General features: G+C 42.2%; 1 protein-coding gene across 5 annotated transcripts in view; it reads left to right on the plus strand.

Annotated features, from left to right (window-relative positions):
• Window positions 1-20,230, plus strand: part of atp8a1 (ATPase phospholipid transporting 8A1) — a 124,833-nt gene that overhangs the window by 85,215 nt on the left and 19,388 nt on the right. For all 5 annotated transcript variants that reach the window (XM_074649290.1, XM_074649287.1, XM_074649289.1 and 2 more), the window contains 5 exons: window positions 1,740-1,923; window positions 4,907-5,017; window positions 12,469-12,543; window positions 15,025-15,147; window positions 18,763-18,841. In XM_074649290.1, the coding sequence (XP_074505391.1) occupies window positions 1,740-1,923; window positions 4,907-5,017; window positions 12,469-12,543; window positions 15,025-15,147; window positions 18,763-18,841 (572 nt within the window). The remainder of the gene's footprint in view (window positions 1-1,739; window positions 1,924-4,906; window positions 5,018-12,468; window positions 12,544-15,024; window positions 15,148-18,762; window positions 18,842-20,230) is intronic.

Here is a 20,230-nt window from a genome sequence, read left to right on the forward strand (position 1 = left end):
CACCCTGCTGTCAGTGAGGGCATTAAGTCAAGTTTTAAGTCGTGTAAAGGAAGAGTTATAAGATTTGTCACAACCATCACGTAATGATTGGCTTTACTTAATGGACCTGATAAGAAAGGTCTTAGAGGGTCTCTCAGAGGAGGGAGAAAGAGCAGTAGACTGGGGGGATGCATCTCCCAGAATATAACAAGTAGTGTTTTTAGTGGTACAGTAGTGCCCAGTTCCCCATACAGTCCTTGTCACTGCCAGCTTTACTGTTGGTACATCATCTTAAAGTTTTCATGTTTTGTTTGTATTACAATACAAAGTAGATTTAAAGTGTTTTTTTACACCGATCAGCAGAAAAATGCACTTTAATATCAAAGTGAAAGCAGATCTCTACAAAGTGACTTCAATTAATTATGAAATATAAAGAATAAATGCATAAATATTTAGCCCCTGTAACAAGACACAGTTAAATCATCACTGGTGCAGCCAAAGTCACATAATTAGGTAAAGGTGCTAAATTCAAAATTCAGAGCATTTTTATAGCCCCTTTCACACAGAGATTCCGAAATACTGCCGTAAAGATGATCCGCCGCTAAGCCGGTTTTGCTTTTTCACACTGGACCAAACAATGGTGTGCGATTTTAGATAGCACGCCGGCATCGCGGAAGCAAAAGGGGCGTGACGTTAAACACAACAGCGTCTGCATGTGTAGTCCCGCCGTGCCTTTTACAAAGACATCGGCTCAGCTCCGTGACTACCTCTGCTGCCGGCTCAGCGGCAGAACAACTCTGTCCTCCCATTCCGCCTCCGTACCTTTCATACAGAACAGTGAAGAGGAATAATGGAGCAACTTTTCCCGCCTTGAACAGGCTGTGTGAAAAGGGGCTTATGACTGAGGGATTGCCTCCGCGCGGCTCTCAACATGGCGATGGCCGAGCCAGCGGCTAGCAGCTTACGGCACAAACAGTGCAAACAGAGATAACAGTGTTAACCTGGGGGCGACGACGACGCTGTGGGTCGGGACGGCGTTATCAGCGGTAACCGCCGTATGGGCGCAGTGCAGAGCGGCGCCTATTAGCTAGCCAGCGGGGCACACTGTTTTCTATGGGCACTGACACTGTAGACAGACATGTGCCTCCTCCTATATGCCACTAGCTGTCTCACCTGACAGTGAGGAGCTTGACCATGAAGACTTGGAGGTCAACTCTGTCCCCCAGATCTCACCTTCCTTCACACATTCTTGTCCTTCAGCAGGACATGACATGGCTTCCCACCTTAAGTGATACCCTGTCAAGTCAGGAGCACTGCCACTGGGGATTAAATGAAGTCTCTTTCTTCCCTTTGCCACCGGGCCACCTGCTCTTTTGTAATTCTTAAAGATATACTCTGCACAAAATGCCCCTTTGTTTATTTTTAGGGTGTTCACACATCTGGCACGACTGTCTGCATGCCTTAATCTACAATTCTACAAAGTTAAGGAAGAGCGTTGCGTTTTGCCAAGTGCTGATCTCAAGAATGGATATTATTTTATGCACACCCCAGTTATACTGCCCAATTCTGGGAAAGTAGGAAATAGAATTTCCTGGACAAGTATAGTCTCACATCTCTCACACGTCTTACCTTGTCCTTTGCACTGCTTACTGTATGACCCACTGGGATTTTGCCACATTCATTTGCACTTGCTGATGAACACAAATCAATTTATGAAATACCCATTGTGTAATATTCCCTGTGCTACTGCTCCCTTCTAGAGTATCTCCTCTTCAGAAGTCCGAGGTGGTGGAGATGGTAAAGAAACAGGTGAAGGTGATCACGCTGGCCATTGGTGATGGTGCTAACGACGTGGGAATGATCCAGACAGCTCATGTCGGTGTGGGAATCTCAGGCAACGAGGGTCTGCAAGCAGCAAACTCCTCCGACTACTCTATTGCCCAGGTGAGCACAATGGCATTGGCTTACAGCAAGTGAGAAGTATGTTTAGATTAAATTAGATGTAATTTTGTTGGCATTGCACACAAATAGTACAATGAAATGCAGTTGTTTCCTCATTTGTAGTTAGAGATAGAAGACATAAGCATCTAAAGTGGGAACTTTACCGTTATTATTTAATTATGATGCAGAAATGAACATTTCTAAAGTAACTTTGACCTGATGCTGTCTCATCTGTTATCAGAGTGGGTCAGCGAAAATTATTCCAATGCACTTTTGACACCTTTGAAAAGTTATTTCTGTTGGAACAAAAATATCCACAACCTGACACCTAAGATAAAGTATGTACATAAAATGAAAAATAAGACTAAAAGACCACATTTTACACTTTTGCAGTATTAAAACATGATTTTAACTTGATAAAAATGTGTTCTCAATTTGATTCATAAAAGTCAGATTCCACAAATTGGCAGTCCTCTCGTTGTCGTCTCAAGTGTAAAATATGACAGTGATAGCTCGGCACATTGTTCTGAGTAACAATAGGGCATATGTCTGCTAGGGCTTTAGCTTATACAGTAGAGTAGTAAACCCTGTAAAACAGACATCTTGTGACATCCAACTCCCAACATAACCACACAGAAACAGATCCCGGCAAAATGCTGCTTAAATACATGCTTACATCTGAGTAACCAGTTTGTCTGAAACTCTGCATCGATATGTGATACCCATAAGCAACAAAAGCCCTGAAGTTCCTGTATCATAGCTCCGTTTCTACACAGCACGCCACTCAGTACATCATGTTTCTATTACAGCCACGGGGCTCGAGAGTACTGGAAAGCAACAGTTGACTAAAACACAGTGCGCTCTCTGTGCTTCAGTATGCAATTACCATTCAAGAGACTTGGGTTTGTCTTAAGTGCCCCCTTCAATCGGCACGACATGTAAAAGTCTTTCAAAGACAGGTGGCCTCTTATAATCCATTTAGGTTGTGTCCCAGCATCAAATTAAATTACACCTCTAGACTTCCAGTGGTGTTTTCCATATATTGGCGTAACGGTACATTAACTGTAATTTGCAGTCTGCAAACTAAAATCAATCTTCAGAAGTTGTGCAACTTGCTTTTCTCTTCCACTACATGATTTATATGAATGTTCTGGAGTATCAGATGAGCTCTGTGCTCCTGTAGATAATTAGGGAACTAGTTTATAAGATTTAAAGAGGAAATATTATACTCATTTTCAGGTGCATACTTGAATTTTGTGTTTTTAGAACATGTTTACACGCTTTAATGTTCAAAAAACATTTTATTTTTTCTAACACCGGCTGTGTTGCAACACCTCTTTTCACACTCTGTTTGAAGTCGTGCCATCTAGCCTGCTAGGCAGGTATTATGTAAATGTGTTACTTGGTGACATCACCACGTTAAAGAAGAAAAGGCGGGACTACAATCAAGGCGTTTCAGGCAGTTCAGGAGCAGTGTTTCTGTGGGGGAGAGTAACTCCCTTTGGCGTGCACTTTGGGCTTTGTAACTTTGCAGACCTTTTATATGCACAAAATAACTATATGACACACTAAAGGAAAGGGGTAAAAGCACACCAGGTCCTCTTTAAAGCTCAGAGTTATCTGTTGAAGCAAGTGGAGAGTGAAGAGGCTTTGGGCCGAGGCACCTCTGCTCTCCATCTGTCATCGGCTCAGGTTTGTGTTAACTGATGTTTGAGAGGGGTCAGACAAACCGGGGGCCGCCACTGTGTGCTGTCATTTCACCAAAGAATACTGCGGTGATGTTGAAAGACAAGAAGGCCTTCAAATAAACAAAATGGTGTTTGCCCAAAAAATTTATTCTACTCACCCAACCTCCTACTCTGGTTTTTGAGACTATTTAGGGCGCTTTCACAAGCCGTAGTCTGATTGGCTACTCCGAATCAGAGTGAAATTTATGTTTTTGGTTCGTTTTCTATTTAGTCTGGTTCCGTTTCACAGCGCATCAATCAAAGCGGACCAAATTAAATAAATAAATTGCTGAGGGGCGTGTACGAAGAAGCAAATTTATCTTTTTCGTTTCGAGAGCTGCCACTTCTACGCAGGGAATCACGGACTTTGAAATATTGCTGCTGTTGAGTTTTTTCACTTTGACTCGGTACTGATCTACTGAACATACCAATCCCTTGACTTTATAAACATCATTATTTTTGTGGCCTTTATTTAGCATATTCTGTATGTTCTCTTCGGCCCAGATGTCAAGCAAAGGGTCAGTCCTCTCCCGCTCATGTTAACTTGTCGTTTACCTGTGTCCATTTCAACAAATGCCCGCAGTCAGCCTGCATTTTGGTTCGTTTGAAAACGGTCCGAGACCACCTCTCACAAGCGGTCTCTTACAGGTTGTTTTCGGTCCAAACCAGAGTATGATTACTGCGTTCACAACTGCCCAAACAAACCGCACCAGAGTTTGATTAAAACAGACTAAATGTTGGCTTGTGAAAGCGCCCTTAAAAACTTTTCATTTTGTTAGATGGCGAGAGGATGCAGTGTTGATTGTGTTTTGTTTTAGTAATGTACTGGCAACTAAGATGAAACACTTGTTTCAAAGTTCTGCTCCAGTGTAATCACACTTATCAGCCAAAAACTGAAATTGCAAGTTCAACACAGTCCCTAAATGGTGGTATAATTGTAAAGCCATTTAACTATTTTGCTTAGCCCTTGGAGACCAATATGAACTCCTCCATTTTCAGCGACTCGAAGCTCGATCTTACAATCTTTTAACTCGACATTTCTGGAATGTGTTAGTGAGCGTCTTTGTCCACAATCAGTCCTCTTTGCTGGGGGATGACAAAACGCTGCTGCTTTCTTTAATCTTCAAGTTCCTGTAACCGCTTCAGTGTTCCAGCACTGATCTCTGATTATGAGGAACCATTAGACAGTGTACTGTACACACAGTCTTCTGCTATTCATTCATCTCGTCGTTTTATTTGCTCCATTTCCTCCCACACAGTTCAAATACTTGAAGAATCTACTGCTCGTCCACGGAGCCTGGAATTACAACCGTGTAGCCAAGTGTATCCTGTACTGCTTCTACAAGAATATTGTCCTCTACATCATTGAGGTAAGAAGCACTCAAGGCTGAGAGCCATGCAATGAATCAGATCTGAATGCAAAGCATTGAGATTTTTCCACACAGCGTGATTAAGTGTAAAGGCAAAGATTCCTTGTTAGAGTTTCCATGTTTGTGTTTCTGTTGACTGGACCTTCACATTACCTGCCAGTTGGTGCAGCTCCTGGGCGAATAGTTTTGAGTTTTGACGTACCCAGACAGAATATACACAAACAAACAGACACACACACACACACACACACACACACACACACACACACACACACACACACAGTAATGGAGGGAAAACTACACCTAATTAACTGGAAGTCTGCCTCTCAGAAATCCTCGCCAGTTATTAGATCCTTGGAATATTAATCCTCACAGCTCATCTGAATAATCGTGAAGCCGCCTCACCAGCAATGCTACCTTTTCTTTTTCTGCCCCTAGGATTACATTATTATTAGGATATTAATTTCACACTGTGTTGATAGAAAATATTTTTATTTATTATTTTTTTATTATTTTTAAACCAGGTTTGTCCCATTAAGATCAAAGATCTCTTTTACAAAGAACCTTGGCCAAGAATAGCAGCAACACAGAGTTTCAACAATCAACATAAAGGCACATGGTAACATTAAAAGTGATCAGATACAACTTTTGCACACAGACATACTGGACACAATCCTGTAGTTTTCACCACAGTTTTAAACTTATTCAGACAAACAATTAGTGGACTTTGAAAACTAGAAAAGCAACAATAAGAAAACATTGGGTACTAACAAAATAAGAACAAATCGTGGATACGAACAAAAATAAGTGGAAATTTGTTCATGTATCACGTCCTGCATGAGGCCCAATATGTGATAATATTTACTAAAATATTCAGAGTCACAAAAATATTATCTACTTGAATGGTTTTCTAGTGTTAAGCTTGATAAAATACTAAAAAACTAAATGTTCTCAAGCGTGATGATTTGACATTGAACCACAGGACCTCTAAAGGAGAATCTTGTCAAGATAAAGTTAAGACGATGAATTAAAACATTACATTTTTGATCATCCCTGTCATTATTAAAGTGTTACTGTACTGATGATCCAGGAATATTTGCTTTGGATGGAACATTAAGAACAGGTATTACATGTCTGTATATCAATGGATGATGGTGAGGAAGGTTCACACACACACACACACACACACACACACACACACACACACACACACACACACACACACGAGTCTGTCGGTGTGCGGTCGGTTTGATGATGGCATTTGACAGATACCAGACCCGGCACTGATTGCAGGTTCAGAGCTATAACCAAGAATGACCAGACAGGTTAAGAGCTTCCTATCAGCAGTAGCTTTATCATCAGGAGTGCCCAGATGTTTTGATCTACCGGCGGCCGTGCACTTGACTGACGGAAGCAGCAACTTTGCATCTTCTCAAAATGTCTAAATCAGAAGTCACTACTGAGTGTTTGTCCCACTCTACATATCAGGAAGTTTTAATGGAGATATACTGCTGCTATACTGTATGTAATCTACTTACCTTGCAATTCTAGAGCCATATGCTTATAAGAATAAAATGTGTTCTTATTGCAAGTTAAATACCACCAGTGCATCTCTCCAGTATTTAGTTTGTTAATTATGTAGGAACTCTATCAGCCACAATGTGGAGCATTGTCTTTGGCTTTACCAAACAGCATAAACTTAAAATAAAAACAAGACAAGTAAGGACATACATAAAGAGCAGAACTAGGGCTGTCAAAGTTAACGCTGTAACGCAAATTTGTTTTAATGCCACTAATTTCTTTAACACATTAACACAACTTTAGGTTTTAAAGCTAGTGGAGATACTGGCATCATATGAAACTATAAAACCTAATGAATCCATCGGTACCAACCATGTCATACTAGCTTCTCGTGAAGGAAGCTAAATAATGCTCCAAAGTTACGTACAATTTTGGCGAGGAAAAACTGGCATGGCCATTTTCTAAGGGGTCCCTTGACCTCTGACCTCAAGATATGTGAATGAAAATGGATTCTATGGGTACCCACGAGTCTCCCCTTTACAGACATGCCCACATGATTTGAGCATATTTTTGATGCTAAATACAGTACCTGTGAAGGTTTCTGGGCAATATTTGTAATTGTTTTGTGTTGTTAATGGATTTCCAATAATAAAAATACACATACATTTGCATAAAGCGAGCATATTTGCCCACTCCCATGTTGATAAAAGTATTAAATACTTGACAAATCGCCTTTTAAGGTACATTTTGAACAGATGAAAAATATGTGATTAATTTGCTATTAATCAAGATTAACTATGGACAATCATGCGATTAATTGCGATTAAATATTTTAATAGATTGACAGCCCTAAACAGAACATAAGAAAGAACAGAACAAAAGATAAATAAATTACTCAGGCATTTAAAGACCCCCCCCCCTACTCTCTACTTATGATGCTTGCGGGGGCCCAGTAGCCTTAGAGAGCAAGTGATTTACGTGCTTCCTCTGCATTTGCGCTGTGAAAGGACAATTTGGAGAGCGCTCCCTGGCCCTGCTATACGGCGGTAAAAAAAGGATCAGCCAAATGTTTTCAAAATATCATCACCACATAACCCGTCGTGGAAATAAGAGCACTTTAAAATTCTCTTTGGTTCATCCTCTTTCTGTGACATTTGACCTCTGATCTCGTTTCTAGTTTATAAACCATGGAGAATCAGTAGACTACCTTTTACATTCCAGCGTGTCTGCTCCTGGCTTATTGTGACCTGGAGTGAAAGAGGGCACTCGGTCTCTCTCCAGTTATAGGAACTGCGACTGTTTGATCATGCTATCCGTTTCCAGATAAGGTAAAATACCAGCTGCAAATGCAGATCCAAAATAAAATTCAATTTGCAGCTAATTGAATTTTCTTTCGGCAGAAACATTACATAAGACATTTCATCTGTGCTCGAAAGTTGGAATTTCTTTCATTTAACCACGTTAGAATAATTTAAAAGAGGTGGCACAGCTTCTGATGTATATATTACATAAATTCAAGACTCTACAAACCCGTCTTTTATTCTCTTTTTTACTCTTTGCCCTTCATTTGAATCCTAACTGGACCTGTATGCCACAATTCCTCTTTAAACTTTGTTTATCCATTTTATGTGTGTCCAACTACAGCTCCCCTTTGAAACACACCAGGTCCCTTTTCAAAGGAGCTCTTTTTCCTACAATTGGAACATAACATCTTTGGTTCTGTCTGCAGGGCGAGCGTCTTTCTAGCACACCTTTTGTTGCTCTTTGAAAACATAACCCCCCCCTCCCACCCGTGCTCTGCTCCTTCAGGGGATTGGAGTAGATAATAGGACATTTCTTCACTTTTAGTTCTGCTTCAATATTTCAAATGTCCCTGTTTTGTAAGAGCCTGACATTAACACACCAGCAACCCAGGGGTATGGGTAAAAGCTGCATTTGTTGCGATAATAGGTTTACTTTTTTGCGTGCATGTTTTTCTCGTCGACTCCCAGGCTACCTTACAAGGAGAAGAATCAAGGATGTTGATGGGAATTTTAACTTTTTTGTTCGCGGCACCATTGTCTGGTACAGTGTGTGTATACCGGGACTGGGAGACTCTGTGTTTAAGCCTCTTTTCGTCTCCCTCTCTTTTCCACCGTGGTCTTTGGTTCTTTTTCCGAGACACAGAGTAGGAGGGTGAAGGATTCTACGGCTATTGTGGAGAGACGTGAATGTGAGCGCAACTTAAGTCTGAGGCTCTTGGAGCAGTTGTATGATATTTCAGGATTTTCTGCGACTCTCTGAGGGTTAATTGTGAGTCAGAAAAAGTAAAGGCTGTCCCTCCAGCGGATGATTGACTGACAGCTGGAACTGCTTCACAATGTTTCTTTTGGCTTTCGCCACGCTGTTGATTATGGTTTGCATTCCTTTTCCTAATCAGTTAGAGAACAGTTCAACCAGGATCACGCTTGAAACATGACTGTCTATCTAATTTAAAAAGGCGGTTGTAATTGCTCAAATACGGCCCAGTGCTTGACGAACTTTAAGCAGAATTCATAACTCCTACTTTGCTACAAATTACACCATTAACTAAAGGACAGGAGTGAAAAGCATTCAAGCTAAGAGACCTTTTTCCAAAGGAAGCCATAGCAACTTCATTCAAATGGCCGATCCAGCTGGCCACTCGTGTTTGATTGACACATTGCCAGGGTGCTACAGAGGGGGCTGATGGACAAGTGGCATTTATGAGGCAATTACATGAAAGCTCATTCAGCGCGGCTCAGCGTAGTCAGAGGCGGCTCAGAGCTCGCCGACCATTGCGCGCTGAATGAAACCACAGAGGCCGGGCCTGGCATTGTGAGACAGCTCGTGTTTGTAGCTCCACATATTTCCAGCATATTTATCAGCTCCGTCTTTATGTCCCTCTTCATTCTTTGCTTGCTTTGTGTATGAATTCCTTTAGCAATTCTGCAATACTAAAGCTTAAGAGTATCAGGACTCACATTGTTGGGGACAAATGTCATGCTCCCCCCCCCCCCCTCCCCTTTCCAACTCATAGCCACTTCTAGACGAGGCCTTGCAAAGCTGCCTTGGAATCAGTGATTTTTGATTCGCTGATGAATATGCAACAAGTCTTCTTATCGGCTAGCCGCTGCCCAATCCCTCTTTTCTCCGCTCCCGCTTCCATCCATTACTGTTTTTCACGATGTGCAGTCGGGGATAGAGGCCAGCCACACCCCTCCGCTGAGTGGCACTCAATGAGCAGAAGAAAAGGGGAAGAAAAATCCTGCCTGGTACTTCCCCTAATGAGCAAATCAATGCATCTGTCCCTCAAGAGATGGGAGAGGGAGAAAGAGAGAGGAGCTATTGGGACCCCAAGGACCAGGCCAAAACACTCACACAGAGGCAGTTACCACATGCTATGAATAGGAGCCTTTTTTAACTTAGCACAACAATATATGAGCCCAGAGCCTCTCATTGGGCCGAGCTGTAATTAATTCAGCAGTTTGACCTACTCGCTAGCCTCTCGTTACCGTTGCTTGAGCCACGCTAATAGTTGAACCTGCCTCATGGCTTGGGCTACACATAACCCATAGCAACGGCATCTGAATGTATTTTCAGCAACTCAAAACACTTAAAACTATTCTTGCACTGCCAGCAGATGTACTGCTAGCACACCTCCTGATTCTCATGGTTGCACATGGCCCCAGATTTGTGAACATCCCATGTGTGTGAATTTGAAAACAGGACCCCCTCGTATAAAAGAAACAACATCATGGTAGAGTGCACCTGATGGAGAGGAGGGTTGGATCTGTGATGGGTGGGTGTGGCAGAGAGGGGAGGTGGTGAGGGGCACACACATAAACTCAGGCCTCGTCTATAGGCACCCACCCCCCCACCTCACCAAGGGAATGAAGGGTGGGGGTGACAGACATTTGTTTCCATGCATATGCTTACACGATTAAATGGGAAGGCAGATTGGTAGTGGTCGTGTAGAGAGTGGCAGCGGGCGGGTTGGGCCTTCAAACAGGCTTTGTCCCAATCTGAGAATTTGTAGCAGTTCATGCCTTCATAATGAAGTTAAATGAAGCGAGGAAATGCTTGGTTGGCCACGGCCAAAAACACAGCACCCCTGATGTTCTCTCGACAGATCTGGCGTGAGCAAGAGCAGGTTCTGGACCACAAAGTGTCAAACTCCGATTCACTGTCAGCACACAAAGCAGTTTTCGTATGCAGTTCCTCTCCAGGATATGTCAGACAAATCTGCTTTACAGTGAAAAAAGAAAATCAGACGTGCCATTTTTCCTGTATTTCGACTTCTCTGCTTGCACGCTAGTATAGTTTATTTACGATGCCTGGCTTCTGTCCTGATCTTAGAGGCATTGTTTTGCTCAGATAAGAAAAACTAATCAAGATACGTGATAAGCCTCATCTCCACCCAGCATATGGTTCACGTTACCTCTGTCTCCCTTTCCTGACACAATACCACAAAGTCTCCATCATTCAGAGTCCCGCAGCCCCGACTCTGCCCCTATAACTAACCCCGTCTGTCACCCACTTGTCTTCAGCTGGATCAAGGAGGGAAATTGTGGTCTTGATGTATGTTTGTAGGTAATCCCGTGATGAATCCAGTCAGCAATTTGCATCGTGGAGGTGGTATCGGCTTTCCCACCGTCTCTCATTTATTTCTAATTTGTTCTGTCGTGGTCTCTTTCTGCCTTCCCTGAGTTTGAAACCTGGCTAACTTAAGGCCCAGACACACCAAGCCGTCATCAAAGAACTAGCAGCGATGAAGGCCGACCGTTGCATCGCCTCACGCCGCCTTTGTCTTGGCCGACAAGTTGCATTTAAACACACCGCAAAGACTACAGCCGACGGCCAGTTAGCACGGACTAATGACATGTTGATCACAGGTCAACAGTTCAAACAAACCCACATTAGTTTTAGGATCATCTGTTTTTTTGTTTTCTTTTAATTTTCAGACCAAAACATTTATTTTTCCTGCTTCACTCCCAAAACGAACATTATTGCAAGATGCATCATCTATTGCAATGATTTTAAAGATATATTTCGCAGGAGCTGTTTAATATTTTTCATAATATAAGAGAGCCTGCAGCCTCTTTCTGAAGTCTCTGTTGTCATAAGACAGTGAAAAATGTAGTGTGACGGAAAAAATGGATTGTTAGCCTGTAGACACAGTCAGCCCGTCTCAAATCTGATAATGGTAACCACTCACCCTCACTATCTCTAATGGAAAGCATATACTGAAAGGGCAATTAGAAAGACTAGAGATTTAGTGTTTTCATCATCTAGTTTGAAGCCTTCAGTATCAATTTCATGACTAAGTGCCTTACTGATTTTAATGACAGCAATGGGAAAGGGAGATGTGAGTATTTTGGGCATGTTATATTGGTTTGTTAATGAAAATGATGAACTAAATTGTACTTTAGATCTGTGGTTATATTTAAAGGTCTTATTGATAACATTTTTATGTAGAAAAATATTTAAAAAAAATATATCCACAGAGGTTTTTAGAAAGGTGCTGAATAAAAATATGGCTTTTCCTGAAAAATATTATTATGATTGTGAATTAATCATAAATATTTTGGCGGGTCCAAAATAAATGTTTTGTTTCTCTGTGGAAGATATCAGACGTTTGGTTCCCACTTCTAACAAGGCTTGTGAGCAAATTGTAAAACAACGTTGGTATCACGTGGTATCTCTGGGTCGTCAGTTAGTGTGGAAAAAATGGATAAATGGCTGAGATTGATGGTAAGTGCCTGGCAACGACTTGTTGTGAAATTAATGCAATGGAACAGGGAGGGAGAATGTGACATCTAGTGACTGAATGTTATCAAAGTTATCAATAGCACCTTTAACTGTTGACACTGCTTTCTGTTCTTATTTTTGCTGCTCTAACTCTTTCTTCATGTGATTTTTGTCTCCCTTAGATCTGGTTCGCGTTCGTCAATGGCTTCTCAGGCCAGATCCTGTTTGAACGCTGGTGCATCGGCTTGTATAACGTGGTGAGTGTTAATAAAGTTTACTCTCTAAAGAGCCCACTTTACTCCTTTACCCCGCCGCTCTCTGACAGAGAGCTCATTTGCCGTGGTGCTCCAAAACTGATCCCTTTATTGCGCGACTATGTCATCAACATCTTTAAAAATGTCTCCATTATTTATGACCTGTTGTCAAGTCCATAATCCCTCTGTGGCCTAAACTATGTACTGAATACGAAAGAACAACAGCTTTGGTTGCCCCAAAGAGTGTAGTTAGCAAAGGCGGCTACGTTTGACTGATAAAAAGAATAGGAGGAGTGGAGCAGCAAATGAGCGGGCTGCCGATGTCGGGGGTCCCACAGGGCTCTATAATGGGACCACTCCTAATGAACTCATATTTCATATCTGTCATGAATTAAGTAGAAGTAAAACATGTGCATCTGTGAGTCTGATGTTTAATACCACACAGTTTAAGCCCACAAGGAGTTGATCTGTAACTTTAAACTGTTTATTAAAATCAACTCAATTCAATAAACAAAAATTAATGAGAGAAGTGTGAAGTGAAATTTCCCCACATTCCTGATCGGCCTCAAATGGAAGTAATCTATGGGAGGTACAAACTGTCAAGTGAGAAGGATATTTCCACAGTCCTGCCTCCTGCATTTATTTAATAATAAACCACCTCTTTAGATCCAGTACTGTATTTGGGGGGTGGGAAGAGTCTTTCACTTTATCCAGAAACTGAGGGAATTCCTCCGGCTCAGTGGGAGTCTGTTGGAAGCAGTGGGCTGAATCCGCCCCTCAATGGAGGTCTTCCTGGGCCTGGCTCTGAATAAGAAAGGAGCCCAGTGGAGCATGTCCTGTGGCCCGCTGCTCCTGCAGACTGAGGCCTGCAGACTCCCACTCCAGATGGGGGCTTCAGGGAACTCACACCAACCGAGCCCCCCACCTACACAATACCACCACTCCTCTCTCAGCAGCTGCTATACAGAACAACATTACAACACCACTAAGAAATTACACTTTAGCCAGGCTTAAATACCTGCTTCTTAGTCAAGAGCATCGCAGATGTTCATTGGAGGATGGGTTTTGCATATGAACAGACTTGAAGCATGACGAATCAAAATAAGAAACCCTGAAGGGTTTTAAGGTCAACGGTCTTCAGTGATGTGAAATAAAGAACGGGGGAAGTGGAAAACAAAATGAAGCAAATCCCCCTATAAATGTAACATATTGAGATGGTGGCAATGATGAAGCCAGACGCCTACCTTAAGTAACAACTAGACATTAGATTCTGCTATTTACAATGTGCATACCAGGGGAGGGAATCCCCAGAGGCCCCACGATACGATCTTATCACGATATTTAAGTCACGATTTGATCTTATTGCGATTTTAAACATTTAACACACGCAATAAGATTAGGGCTGTCAATCAATTCAAATATTTAATCGCGATTAATCGCATGATTGTCCATAGTTAATCAAGATTAATCGCAAATTAATCACACATTTTTTTATCTGTTCAAATGTACCTTAAAGGGAGATTTGACAAGTATTTAATACTCTTCTCAACATGGAAGTGGACAAATATGCTTGCTTTTTACAAATGTATACATTTATTATTGGAAGTCAATTAACAACACAAAACAATGACAAATATTGTCCAGAAACCCTCACAGGTACTGCATTTAGCATAAAAAAATATACTCAAATCATAACATAGCAGACTCAAGCCCAACAGGCAACAACAGCTGTCAGTGTGTCAGTGTGCTGACTTGACTATGACTTGCCCCAAACTGCATGTGATTATCATAAAGTGGGCATGTCTGTAAAGGGGGGACTCGTGGGTACCCATAGAACCCATTTACATTCACATATCTTGAGGTCAGAGGTCAAGGGACCCATTTGAAAATGGCCATGCCAGTTTTTCCTCGCCAAAATTTAGCTCAAGTTTGGAGCGTTATTTAACCTCCTTCGTGACAAGCTAGTATGACATGGGTTAAGTTTTCTAGTTTCATATGATACCAGTATCTTCACTCTTTAGGTATCGATACAATATTGCCACGCAAAATATCGCGATACTATGCTGTATTGATTTGTTCCCCCAGCCCTAGTGCATACACAGTAGTTCCATGAATTTGGTGAAGTTTGCAAAGTGATTTTGGCTTGTGGTTGCATAAATGTTTTTCCTTTAATACCTAGAGAGTACATGTTTGGTCAGTCAGACGTGGTTGAAAAAGCTCTAAAACAAAGTTAGCTTGTGGACCTTTTGAGTTGAGATTATTTTGTCACACCTACTGTTCCCAAGATCAACATTGAATTTTCATGCTCAACAATGTTTTAGACGAGAGGTATTTGAATGTCATCACTTCTGAGTTCAGAACAATAAAGGAGGTGATCATTTGTGTGGGTTTCATTTGTTGGATATAAATAGTAATATTTGTGTGAAACTTAAAATAATCTGATTGTATCTCAGATTTCCACTGATGTTTCTGTTTTTTATGCAGATCTTCACTGCTCTGCCTCCTCTCACTCTGGGAATATTTGAGCGCTCCTGCAGGAAAGAGAACATGCTGAAGTACCCAGAACTCTACAAAACCTCCCAGAATGCAATGGGCTTTAATACCAAGGTAACACTAGTCTCTATCACATGTTCTTCATTTGCACACGACCAGATTTAAATACTATTAGATGACTTTTTATTCTCTCTTTGGTCTTTTTGCTGCATTATCTTCAGTATTTTCCTTTTCAAGTCATATCTGGTCTCTCTTCTGCTCTTTGCAGCTACAGTAATATCATTTCTTGATGTGGAGCTCTCAAGTTTCTCCAAATCTAGTGCAATCTTGTAAGAAAATATCCCTTGAGGAAGGAACTAGTATTCAGTTAATATTTGGTAGTTTTCCTAACCTGTTTTTGGTGCCGTTGGTCTGGCCTAATTTACTGTTTACACACCTGGAAGATGATTTTTATGTTCAACTTCTAAAAGGGGCGTATCATTACTGCGATTTTTTTATTTTTATAAAGCTCAACAATTGTCCCCAAACACTCACAAATCTGTTAATTTTCCATTGTATCATCTAAAATTGAGAATTTATTTTGTGCTCCACCACACAAATGAGAAGGTCAAATGTTCCAGCTCTTACAACCAATCAACATCAAATTAATGACACGAGATGTTCCCGTCGTGTTGTTGTTGTTCAGGACTGATGCGTCTCCCGTCACAGTGACCCGGCAGCTGCAGTCAGTGGGTCTCCGGTCGTAGCCTGGTTTGGCCTGGCTTGACCTATTCTGTCTGGTGGCAAGGGCTGTCCGTTAGCTTTCCCCCGCTGGTAATAAAGATGTCTCCTCCTTCCTGGACCCTCCTCACAGGCGTGGTGACCTGGTTAGCACAGCATGGAGGTGGATTAAAGACGGATTGGCTATGGCGGTCAGGGGCAGGGAAGGTCAGATGGGTTTGGGGGGATGCAGCAGAAAGAATCGGGGGGGAAGGAGGGAATAGAGAGAGTGTGCTGTCATTGTGTGACGGCGTTTGTTGCGGAAAATTATGCAATTTGTTTAAGTGAGGGAGTTGTTTGTTCTCAGAGCAAAGCTGTCAGATTGAGTTTAACCCATCCAGGACCACACTCAATGTGTGAAATGAGTTTCCATCTTCAGGTTTACTGAGCAAGGACTGCTTACTTCTGTTAAAAGTGACAGTTTTCAGATTGAACAAGTAAAGAATAAATAAAATAGGAAATCAGAGAGATATTTGTCCTCACAACTGATGATTTAATCGTCCGTTTTTGTTAAATTCTGTTGAAGGGTGGATTTTCCCTTCATTAACTTTTTTGAAGACTTCATTACCTTCTTGTGCCAAAAAAGGATCACAGAAGTATGCGTCTGATAGTTAGAAGCAAATGAACCTCAATTTTGTTTAGGCCACATTTTCCAAGACCCATAAATGATGACTCGGCCAGGTCAGCAGGTTGTTTTTGCTGGCTTGTCGACTCTTTTCCCGAGATATTTTCCTTGCAGCTGGCCCGAGGCGAGGCGAGAAAATCCAGCAGGAATTTGGCCCCTCGAAGCCTGTCTTTCTGCACGCCTGGCTCTTTTGTACACAACAGATACTGTCTTTGTGAATTAAAGCTGTTTGTGTTGAGGTGAGAGAAGGGAGTGACCGAACGCTGTTAGAAGCTCGAGGCGCGGCTTCAACTGTGCCGCCCGTTCTCTTTTAATTACATATACCTGACACGTGAGTCACGCCAATAAAGCAGGCCCCCCTTCATGTGGTCGTTGTAATTACAGTAGTTTACCAGCAACTATCACCTCTTTTACAGCTCTTTTCCCTCTTTTTCTTCCCTCTTAACTCGCTGGTTCAAAAAGGAACAGGAAGGGGTGGGCAGCTCTGGAAATATTTGGCTCAATATTAATTACCGGCATTCATGCTTTTTTTTTTTTGGCAATTAGGATTTCCACAAAGGGCAGAATCTTTACAGGACAGACCGGGCATTCATTCGGAGGGGATCCTTAGCAACTCGCCGGGATACAAGGGAAAGAAAGAGAGAGAGCAGGGTGGTTGGAGGGGTGAAAGGGAGGATCCCACTGTGACAAATGATTATGAACATTTATTGATTTCATTAGCATTCATTATTGCGGAGGGGAAATGAGGGCTTGTTTGCACCCCCACAGTGTTTGGGAACGGGATAGAGGAGAGCTGAGCCTGTCAATGGGAGGCTAATTGGCATAAACATGATGTGATTGTAACATTAGTGATAATTTAGTCCACATTTGACCGCAGAGATGGAGGGGTGGGGGTTGGTTTCAGTCACCCTTGCCTCAGTGTATTGGGTTTTGTGTACACAGTGGGAGGGTGAGGTAATCCTGGGGAGGGAGGGGGCTGCTATGGGACTTTTTTTTGGTTGATAGGAAAGGTGAGGAGGTCGTGCCACAGAGGCCAAGGTTTATTACAAAGACTCACAGTCTAGAACAAGACTTTTCCTTTCACTGTACCCTACTCCTCTCCTCCTCCTCCTCCTCCTCCTCCTCCTCCTCCTCCTCCTCTTGGAATAACCCTGCGGTGTAAAGCACTACTACTAGTTATTCTAAAATGACTCAAACCTGCGGAAATCCCGAGAAATTTTGACTTTCAGGGTGTCCGATGTGTCTCAAATAAGCCGTGTTTTATGTTTTACTGACAGATTTGCTGAAGTTGTTGAAAAGAGTGTTTTTAAGAAAGCGAGCCTCTTAACTCGTCGTCTGCCAAGAGCCGATGATTAATAAAGAGGCCAAAGATTAAAAATGTGATGTTTTTTTCTGTTTTTATTTTTCCTCCGTCAGCCGTTTACTCTGATGATTTTTCAGCTCTCAGAAGTAACACCGGCGTCTGGGTCAGCACAGGGAGGAAAAGGGGGCACGAATGTGGAGCAGTTTTTTGGCAGAATAGATTTCACGGCTGTTTCATGCTACATCGCCCATTAGTGTTTTGTTTGGCTCTGGCGTTGCATAATGTAAATGTGAAACAAGGTGGTTTTGGAGTGGGAGTATTGATATAAACGGCTCATCCAAAGTCTGCATGCTTGCGTACACAGACACACACGCAGACTGCGGTCCACACCGCGATTTTCCAGGCCCTTAATAATTACCATGAAAACAGCTTAATCTCTGTCAGGCCTGTCAGTCTCCCTGTGTGTGTTTTCAGACTGATTTCTGCTTGTTTAAACCCTTCTGTCATTTATTTCTACACCAGTTAAAATTCTCACATGAAAGGGCCAAAGCCTAATGAAATGTAATGAGAGGAAACCCTCACACTAGCAGCACATATATTAATGTATAATGTTCGTATAGTCGAGGCGAGGACGTGTATTTCACAGTTTCTTATGCTTTTTTCTTTGATTCTGTTAAATACGTTGTAAACTAGAAGTTAAAACCTGCACACTGACGTCGCCCACTTGCCTTTCACTGCTCGTACACACACTCAGCAGCCTCTCTCTCCCCCATAACACACACAGAGGATATACAACGTGTCTGTCAGCGGGGTGGCTATTCAGCGAGGAGGCCCCGACAAAACCGCCACTTAGCCTAGCGCTGGGCTGGCACAAAGGGCCCAGGTCAGGGGTCACTTGGAAGGCTGGAGCTCCCCACACCCTTTTCTCATGCTTTTTTTTTTCTCTCTGTCTCCCTCGCTCTTCTTTGAATCTCCTGCCGCCTCCAACCCCCCTCCGACCCCTCTCTTCCTCCTCCATCCTTCTCCCCTCTATTTTTTGCAGGTCTTCTGGGCCCATTGTCTGAACGGCCTCTTCCACTCCGTCATCCTCTTCTGGTTCCCCCTTAAAGCCTTCCAGCATGGTAAGTAGCTCCCAGAGACTCCGCCGCGGCCCTCGGTGGACCCGGTGGATGAAGAGGGAGGACAGTCAAACACACATACTTTGTCTTAATTAGTTCTCTCTCTTCAACCGCACGGTCATGAATTACAAACATGTGTGTGCTCTGGGAAAAGCGACACACACTCTAACAAGACCTGCTGAAATGCTTTTGCACAGTTATTCGCACTTACTTCATTTTTTATAAACACACCACACAAACTTTCCCGGTGATTGTTCAGAGCAAACACAATGCTTTTTTATCCAAATAGACTATTATCAGTCAATCAATTTAATTCACAATAACTTTATTTATTCGTATAAGGTCAATTGTGCACATTAAGATGCAAGGTTTCTGTGTGCGAGTGCAGAGAGAATGGGGATCTTGTGGCTTAAGTCTTGGCTGGCCAGAGCAGAGGACCACACAAGCTTGTGCCTGCTCTCCAAACAAAGGCGCCAAGCCCCTTCACTCTGACTGACAGGCTGTCAGCAAAGCCTCAGCGCACACAAGACATGTGACCAGCCGGAAGTAAAGGGAAAGGGAGCCTCTCTTTCTTTCTTTACTGGCAGTTGCACACTGCTGATATATTTTAGCCTCAGCCCAAACCCACGTGGGCAGTTTGGAGCAATATGTCTGTTTAATTTGCAGTTAATTTCTGTTTTTATTAATTTAGGAAATTCTTCTGTTTTAGGAAAAGTGTTCTCAGTAGGCTGGATTCCGATTTAACGGCAGAATAAATAACCATTTTGTCAGAAAAACAGTCATGTTATTTCTATTTCAGCAGAACATTTAGTTTCTGACCCTGCAGTGCAAAGCAGTACTAATAGTCATTCTAAAATGACTCAAACTTGCGGAAATCCTAAGAAGTTTTGACTTTCGGGGTGTCCAATGTGTCTCGAATAAGCCGTGTTTTATGTTTTACTGACAGATTTGCTGAAGTTGTTGAAAAGAGGCCTCTAACTCGTCGTCTGCCAAGAACTGATTATTAAAAAGAGGCCAAAGATTAAAATGTGATGTTTTTTTCTGTTTTTATTTTGTTTAATTTGCAGTTCATTTCTGTTTTATTAATTTAGGAAATTCTTCTGTTTAAGGAAAAGTGCTCTCAGTAGGTTGGATTCCGATTTAATGGCAGAATAAATATCCATTTTGTCAGAAAAACAGTCATGTTATTTCTATTTCAGCAGAACATTTAGTTTCTGACCATGATTAATGCGCACCGATTCAGCTTCTCGGTCTTACTGATGGCTTTTCATTGAAACACTCTTTCCTAATAGTTGCGATAGACAGAATTAACATTCCAGCCTCTCTCAAAGGGCAGTAATGGAAGCAGCACTTGACTGTGGTTTTCACTTCACGTTTCCCATGTCCACTTTT

This window comes from Sebastes fasciatus, chromosome 10 (genome assembly GCF_043250625.1).
Source record: "Sebastes fasciatus isolate fSebFas1 chromosome 10, fSebFas1.pri, whole genome shotgun sequence".
In the NCBI taxonomy this organism is placed as follows: Eukaryota; Metazoa; Chordata; class Actinopteri; order Perciformes; family Sebastidae; genus Sebastes; species Sebastes fasciatus.